This window comes from Sphaeramia orbicularis, chromosome 4, assembly GCF_902148855.1.
Source record: "Sphaeramia orbicularis chromosome 4, fSphaOr1.1, whole genome shotgun sequence".
NCBI lineage: Eukaryota > Metazoa > Chordata > Actinopteri > Kurtiformes > Apogonidae > Sphaeramia > Sphaeramia orbicularis.
Window position 1 is genome coordinate 19556752 of NC_043960.1, and position 9251 is coordinate 19566002.

Here is a 9251-nt window from a genome sequence, read left to right on the forward strand (position 1 = left end):
TTCATTCACAGCTTTTGAAATTTTGTGGCTGCATTTGTATTTGTACTGAAGTAACAGGTCTGAATATTTCTTTTCAGCACTGTTTTTATAAGTTTCAGATAGATAGATAGATAGATAGATAGATAGATAGATAGATAGATAGATAGATAGATAGATAGATAGATAGATAGATAGATAGATAGATAGATAGATAGATAGATAGATAGATAGATAGATAGATAGATAGATAGATAGATAGATTGATTTACTCTACTAATCCCCAAGGTTCAAAATACAAAATACAGTCACCACTCCACAAAAACAGTCATACCACATCAACAATAAATAAATAAATAAATAAATAAATAAATGCAGAGTATAAGTAGCTAAGAATAAGTTTGATTAAAAAGAAAGTACAATTAAAAGACAGAATTAAAAGACAAAATGATGCTGCTGAGACTGTTTTTGTCTTTCGCAGACAGCTCATTATAAAAGCAAGAAGGCGAAAAAGCTAAAAGACTTTCAATAAAAGAACAGTCAAAACTACATACAATAGGTTTATAAACATTAAAAGAGTTGCACTTCTGCAGCAGGTGGATTCTTTGTTGACCTCTCTTAACCAGTAACTCTGTGTTTTTGTCAAATCTGAGCTGAGAATCAAACCAAGTACCTGGATATTTGTACGAGTCTACACTTTGGACGTCCTCACCATGAATACTACTAGGTTCAGACTCAGACTTCTCCTTTCTAAAATCCGTAATTAGCTCCTTAGTCTTTGTCACATTTAGGTCAAAAAGGTGCTCATCACACCACTGCACAAATGATGTCAGAGCAGGGCCGTGACTTCTGTGTGAACCCTGAAGAAGCGACAGTAGGGAAGGACCATCTGAGAATTTCACCACATAACTTTCCTGTTTAACAGACCTGCAGCTGTCTGTGTACATTATACAATATATTCTATTGGATTACACTAATACATTTCAGAGATGTATATTTGATTTCATTTATCTTTCGTGTCTTAAGCGTCTTGTACTCGTCTTTTTATGCTGTTTTATACTTTTTAAAATGCACTTTACACTGTATTTCTCTATACATAGTAAGAATCTGCAACTTCCACTAGTCTTAGTTTAAACTCTGACGTCAGTAAATGCATCTTCAGGTTCGATAATCAGTTTTGTTGCGCTCTCTGCTAATGTCAATGCAACATTTTATTAAACAGGCACAAATCATATACTGAATTAATGTAAAGGCAACATAGAATCTGATGATTATTTATTGTATTGAAATAGTTATGACATTCTGTTGCTTTTCATCAACTCATGCCTTTTTTGTTTGATTGCTTCACACTTATTTAATCATCAAGTTAAAGAATATAAATTCAGTTATTAATGGATCTGCCAACAAATTGAATGAATTCAGCAAATGTTAATTTCAGACCCATGCAGGTTACATTTATGGAAAAAATTATTAGACCACCCTTGTTTTCTTTAATTTCTTGTTCATTTTAATGCCTGGTACAACTAAAGGTACAGTTGTATGGACAAATACTATGATAACAACAAGAGTTTAATTTCAGAGCTGATATCTAGCCATTTTCCATGTTTTCTTGATAATAACCAAAATCACTTCAGTTCTTACATCAATAGCTATGGCATTGTACTGACAAAAACAGTGCTTTTAGGCATTCCATGTTTTCTTTTCTGTCTGTTTTAGTCACATGAGTTAGTACTTGATTGCATAACCATTGTTTTTGATGACTTTTGATGGTTTAATAAATTTTTCCGTGACTGTATCAGATGCAGACCCATTAGTGTAAAAACATGGTGGCCAGTGTCATCATAAAAATATGTTCACTTCTTTCTACATTCTCATAAAACTGGCTTTGAAGAGGTTTTCACAGCTAAGGATTAAGAACAAAATTCACAGTGTGCGTTCTAAACTTAAACTGGACAAGGAGCATCTGTATCCATAAAGATAAAATACTATATAGGTTGATGGATCTGTCACTTATCGTTAACATTTACAGAGAGAACACAGGAAGATCACAGCTGCCGATGTATGATGTCATCTATCATTTATCTGCAACGTATCCTTCAGAATACCAGATTCATATATAGACAATATCACACATCTTCAAAATGGCATCAGTGGATTCTTGATCAAAGAATCAGTGAGCCTTTATAATTATCCCTGGTTTGTAATATTGACTTAACAGGTACTTCTCTGATCCAGTTGTAACACAGGTGATATTTAGTAGATTATCAGAGACGATTTATCATTTATCTGTAGCTTAATCTGATGGATCTGATAGAAGGCGCCAGCAGGCCATTTCATTTCATTTTAAAATATAGCAAATAATATGATATAAATTACATATAATATAATATAAATTACTCTTCATTGTTCCTTTTTACTTTATTGTTCTTTTCCACATATGTATATTAATGTATATTATATGGTGTCTGCATAAATAAACCACAGACATACACCGTTGCCCATAAAGTTACAATAAAACTATTTTACCTCTTCTTCTGAAATGATTTTTACTGTCATTTATTCTTGATAGATAAAGTATAACTGGGACTCAGGATGTAATCATTGCACCTTGTTGAAGGTGATAAATAATGTGTATGAATGGGAATAAAAAGAAAAATGTGTCTGAAAACCAAGTTATTCCAACTTATGAGCAACAGTGTATTTAATTATACCATTTTTAAGTTAGCACAGTTTTACAACTTGAATATCAAACTACCGTTTGTGTGCGTTGATAACAGTGTTTTACCTAATCTAACAGATCTTTATTATCATTGACAATTAACACTAGAGTATAAATAAATACTGCTCATACATTTCTGCACTTGTAGAGGTGTTTTTGGACTTGCACAGTAGCATTTTATTATACACAGTTGCCCATAAAGTTGGAAAAAAAAAATTTTTTCCCTCTTCTTAAGAAATGATTGTGACAATGTGATTTATTCTCGATACATAAAGTGTATCTAGGACTCAGTAATTATTGTACCTGGTGTAAGTTTTGAGGAAATAGGAATAAGAAGACAGATGTGTCTGAAAACAAAATATTTCCAACTGTATGGACAACAGTGTATACAACTCTGGAAAAAATTAAGGGACCACTGCAATTTCCTGTGAAATCAGCCTGTCTGCATGTATGACAGTCATTCCATTCCTGTGTCTGTTGAATTCCAACACAAACACACCTTATTCTACTGAATAAATACCTGATCCATATCTTATGTAAGAAGGAGAAGTATAAAAACCGCTACTGTGGCCATCACTATCTTCTTACAGGAGGCAAAAACAGTCCTATTAGGACTGCAAAAGTAATTGGAATCCAAAAATAACTACTGAAAACTACCAGACTTCTGCTCTGACAATGTTCCCAAACTCTGAGGACTGGTTTTTCTGTCAGGACAATGCTCCTGGCCTCAGCTAGGTCAATAAAGGTGTGGATGACGGACCACCAGATGAAGACCCTGTCATGGCCAGCCCAACCTCCAGACCTGAACCCTCTTTGAAAACTTCTGGAGGAAGATGGATGGTCACACGCCATAGAACATTGCTGAACTTCTTGAATTTCTGTACCAGGAGCTGCATAAAGTCATCCAACAGCAGTGGAGGAGAGAGAAGACAGGAGAAAGCTGTCATTGAAAATCAGGCTTATTCCATCAAATACTGATGTGTGAACTTTTCCCAAGTTACAACATTAGCATTGTGTTGTTTAGAAATGAATATGAACTGGTTTTCTTTGCATTATTTGACGTCTGAAAACACCTGCATTTTATTGTTATTTTTGACCATGTGTCGTGTTCTGCAAGTACATGCTCTAAACAACAATATTTTTATTTGGAATTTGGGAGAAATGTTTATTTTACTCAAACACATACCTATTAATGGAAAAAAAACAGAGAAAGTAATCATTTTGCAGTGGTGTTTTATTTTTTTCCAGAGCTGTATGTATTTAGAAGTTCCCTTTTAAATCTACGAATCTTTATTAATCTTTTTTATGTTTTATGTGTGGAACTAATTAATTGTGTGTGAAATTGTTCCTAAATGTAAGCGAATTACATTTCTCCATGGATGATCAAGAAAGTGTGAAGCCGCTTTACTGTCACAGCAAAGGTATCTATCCTTAAATATAGTGGAATCTATATATAGCTCTGAGATGTAGTAGCAGAACTGTGAATTTACATTAAAAAAAACCCAAAAACTCAAGTACAAGTACCTGAAATGTGTGTATTAGTACTGTAGTTTGGTAAAATATGTGTGTTTCCTTCTGCAGACAAAGATGTCATTATACCATGAGAGGGCACTGGGTCTCAAACACGCTCTCACGCCACATCAGATTACACTAAAAGCTTTATTTAGCCGTGGGCTTTGAGGAATACAAATCTGTGCGTCACGTGAGTGTTAAAACCAGTTGACAGATGATGCAATCCTATAAAGCAATTGCATGGAGCTGATCAAACAATGCGGCCATGAGAAAAGGAGAATAAGTGGAGGTGATGAGTGCAAATATGAGAGGGGAAAAGGCGGAAATCATAAAAATGAATGGGAAAGTATGCACTGAGCTATTTTAGTCCTTTTGCAAACTGGGGGGACATTATCACATGGCCGTCCTGGGTCAGCAGTGACAGGACACCAAATGCCTTACAGCAAACCGTGAAGACGTGGACGCTGTCCACCGTGGGACCACCAAAACCCCCAGAGAACGGCGAGGCGAGGGACGTGTCTACAGTCATGTCAGCTCAGCCCCCATTCAAGCTTTGGTCTATTATTAAACCAGGAAACGGGTAATTACAACGGGACATCTCCTGGACCGGGGCCCAAAACCGGCTTCGTTGCGCGCGCCAGGGCAGTGAGGGATCACATTCTGCAGAGTCCCGGACCCCTGACTCACAGGCGTAAACGGTGACCCTCATTTGCGCAGCTAAATCTGAAACTTGGGTTTATTATCCATGTGCCGTGGATGCATTCTCGTGTCAAATTAGAGCCGCTTCTCAGCAGGCACACGCTCTGTGCGCGCTGCGTGGGCGTGCGTAATTTGCTCTCATTATTAGTCTTCCCTCAAAGTTGTGTAAGAAGTTTGAAGAGGACAATTAATGGAAAGTCCTCATGAATAGACAACCTTGTTTGAGCAGAGAAGGCTCATTTGTTTCCCCTAGAGAACAAGGAAGTGTTGAACCAACGAATGGGTTAAAGGTTCCCGTTTAACAGAACAGCCAACTTAGATCAACTTATTCCCAACCTACAGTCACAGTGTCCGTGTCATTGGTCACTGTGGGTAAAGTAGTTCAGTGTTGCACTCGGGTGAGAAAGGGGGGGGGGGGGGGGGTTCTTGATTGCAACATCAAACAGTGGTGTCGTCAGCAATTCGTGCAGGCACTGGCTGTTCCAAAATAAATATTGACGTGATTGTTGTATTCAAATGAGCTGCCTGACCGGACACAGACGGGCCAATCAGAGCCCATCGTGTCATTACACCTTCTTTTCAGAAAATCATTCATAACGCCGATGCGTCAAACACTCACAGAGGAGCCCGCTATAAATACGGCTGCGCGCAACGCACAGTTAGACATTTTCCCAAAATCAAACGAAAGACACAACTGAGCAAGAACCGTGGGAATCCGCTTACCTTTGACTATTCTCTCTACCTTGCTTTACATTTTCAAGTCTATATTCAGCTCACAATGCTGGCCATGGATGGATTATATGTGAAACACGTCGTGGTGGCAGCGCTGTGCTCCGTGCTGGCCACAGGGTCCCCGGTGGTGGGGCCAGAGCCGATCCGATGCGCCCCGTGTACTCCGGAGAAGCTGAGCCAGTGTCCGGCGGTGGCGCCCGAATGCGCCGAGGTGCTGCGGGAACCCGGCTGTGGATGCTGCCTCGCCTGCGCCCTGAAGGCTGGGGAGCTGTGCGGGATCTACACGGCTCCGTGCGGCTCCGGACTGAGGTGCACCCCCAGACCCGGCGACCCCCGACCGCTGCATTCCCTCACTCGGGGACAAGCCGTGTGCACGGATAGCACTGAGCCCGAGTCGACCCCGGAGCCCCAGACCCAAGGTAGGCCTGTCACCTGCACCTTTATACATGTATGCATGTGTGTCATGACACCATCTGCCAGTCCTGAACATTTAATCCACATCCACTCACGGTCACGCACTCTGCTCCCACAGATCAGGGAGAACCGGAGCCTGAGATGGAGAACGCAGCCATCGTCTCGGACCCCGGCTCCAGTCACTACCTCCCCGGCCTCAATAAGCCCTACGACCCGAGGGCAGCCGCCGACGCACAGGAGAGCATGAAAGCCAAACTCATCGCCATCCGCAAGAAACTGGTGGAGCAGGTGAGCCAGCCGCAGTTTCACTGGCAATTCTGTCAAATGCTAAAAGTTTTTGGGGACGGAGATGGGGAGGGGAGCCGTGCGCCACGAGGGGGAGCTCGTGCGCTGTTGGAAAAGATGGAGGAGAAAAGGGAGACAGGGGGATGCTTGTCATGACAAGTTTTATGTGCAGTTTGATGTCAGCCCACGTGCTTTGTGATAAAGCAGGCCTGGGTACCAGAGAGCTGAGTGTCATCTGTTGTGTGTGCAGGGGCCCTGTCACGTGGAGCTGCAGAGAGCCTTGGACAAAATTGCCAAATCCCAGCAGAAATTAGGAGACAAATTAACCAGATTCTACCTCCCCAACTGTGACAAACACGGGCTGTACAAACCCAAACAGGTCAGTAGCACCAGGAAACACACTCTGATTGTGTGTGTGTGTGTGTGTGTGTTTTGGCTCCAGAGACTGAACTCAGCATGAAAAAATCTCACTAAATTGGTAGTGTTTGGCCAAGATTATGTCAACCACATCTTGAAGGTGATTGTGTGTTGCAGGCAGGGATTTGTTCAGTATTTGCACTTTTTTTTTTTTTGTAAATAATTTTATACAGCAGTCATCCTGTGTACATTATGCAGAAACTGAAGAAAAGTGTTGTTGCTTAATGTTAGTTCCCAAAAGTTTAGCATTTGGTTTAAAATGTAGGATTTAGGTTCTGTTTAAAAAAAAACAAAAAAAAAAAAGGGATAAGAAACCAAGAAGTGAAGGCACTGGAGATATACACTGTAAAATAAATATACACATAGATTGTTTTGTTCTTTTATATATATATATATATATATATATATATATATATATATATATATATGAAAACAACATTGTAAGACATGTGAATGTAAAACATGTAAATTCTCCATTACAAAATCAAATAAAAACTTGAATTAAAAAAGCAGGATGTAAGAATAGAAAGGTAACAAAAAGATAGTGATCAAATAACTATCAAAAATGAGATTTGCCTTTTTAACCACACCACACATTTTTGAGACAACTGTTTATTTAGTTGAAAATAGTGCACATTTTCATACTGATGTAGATATTCACTTGTAGTTAAAGTGTGAGAAAAATGTTAAAAAAAAAAAGATCATAAAAGTGTGTAAATTAATATCAACATACATTTGAACATAAAATAATCCTGGAGCTCTGGGTTCAGTGTGTTTTTGTGAGTGAGTTACCATCTTTCTGCATGTCAGTACATTTACTATATTGATCATTAAATTAAGCTTTTCTTTTTTTTCCCCTGTGCAGTGTGAATCCTCTCTGGATGGCCAGCGAGGTCGATGCTGGTGTGTGAACTCCTGGAACGGCAAAAAGATTTTAGGTTCGACAGATGTTTCTGCAGAATCCGAATGCCCTTAAAGGAGATCAACCACTGAAGCAGATCTCACACAAAAAAGACGAAGCCACTGATTTCCCCCCTTTTTTTGAGCTGTTTATTTATTGATCTTGTCCATGGTGGTGTTTAATTCAGGTACACTGTCATTGTGGGACTGCAGATCCCAAATCCTTCAAACCCCCGTCCCAAAGAGAGAAAGATCTATTTTTGTTTTTAATATTGAAGCATTTACTTCTACTCTTCAGCCTTATTTATTTCAATTTTAATGTATCTTGTTTGTTATTTGTAATTATTTCATGAGTATTTATATCATTTTTGCCTTGTTATTATTATTATTTTTATGGGTGTATAAAGTGTATATATGTATCTTGGCCCTGAGTAACTCCGTTGCTGAGTTGAACTCGCTCTACCCTTAAAGTTTGGTTTATGACAAACCAAGTCAGAACAAAAGCAGTGAGTGACCAAATGTCATTTAGAAGTATTTCTAAATGTTGATTTTATGATTAATTTTCACATTGTTGCCATTGTTTTGTCTTCTTTTCTTGTTTTGTCTTTTTTTTCCTGATGTGACACATTTTCAACTCTTGTCAGTGAATGCAAACTCTCAGTCGGGAATCCTCAAAGAGTCTCAGAAAAAACATATCTCATGGGCTGCAGATATATAACATGACAGGCGGTGCCCCTGCGCCACCTCTCACACGGGTATTTCTACATTTACCTACCTCCAATATTTATGTGTCTACTGTCAGTTGAGTTGATGTATTTGTCATAAAAAGACTTGCTATTTTACTGTATATGTTTCGGTTCTCTCTGACCAAGAACACATGACCACAAAGAGCGAGTCCCACAGTGAACCGTGACGTGATTCATCAGTGACTGCTCTACTCTGTAGACATACATGCTGCTGTTGGAGAGAGAAGTGTTTATGTGAGTCTATTCCAAAGTGACTAACTGCTCACTTGTGTGTATGTACACTTTTGTAACTGAGATGTAATGTAAAAAAAAGGTGATATATTTAATAAAAACATTAACCTCAGTAAGTTGTTGATCGTTTTTATTTGTTTTTGAATTTTTTAACCAAGACAGACTCAGATTCTTAAGGTTTCAGCAGTACAAACATCTTATGATTTAAAAGACAACCATAAAATATTGGTATTTCAATTAATTAGATAGAGGGTAGATAAATAAAGGGTATTTCCCTGCATTTAATTTACCGATCATTTAGATGTTTACAACAACTCAGCATAAATTCAAAGGTTATTACTAGTAAATCACTGTTAGAGAAGGTGACAGTGTTCCCATTTTCACTACAAAGCCTCTGAATGTCCAAATGGGTCATATCTGATGAACATGAAAACCCAAAAACCTGTATTTTACCTGAATAATTTACATGTAATGATAGGATTAGTGGTTCAGAAGACATTTTAGATCAGCAGAAGTTTTTTAGAACTTTAAGGACTTTACATAAAATAGTCAGCAGCTTCAACAATAACGTGCTGCAACAACACAGATACTTCACTGTAAATGACATTATGTCATAACGA

The 9251-nt window shown here is 38.6% G+C and overlaps 1 protein-coding gene across 1 annotated transcript; it reads left to right on the forward strand.

The window, feature by feature from the left end:
- Positions 1–4917: 4917 nt before the first annotated feature.
- igfbp1a (insulin-like growth factor binding protein 1a) lies at positions 4918–8743 on the forward strand. Its single transcript, XM_030131857.1, has 4 exons — positions 4918–6057; positions 6171–6340; positions 6588–6716; positions 7620–8743. The coding sequence occupies exons 1-4, from the start codon at positions 5685–5687 to the stop codon at positions 7728–7730; spliced, it is 783 nt and encodes a 260-aa protein (XP_029987717.1). The 5' UTR covers positions 4918–5684; the 3' UTR covers positions 7731–8743.
- Positions 8744–9251: the final 508 nt, after the last annotated feature.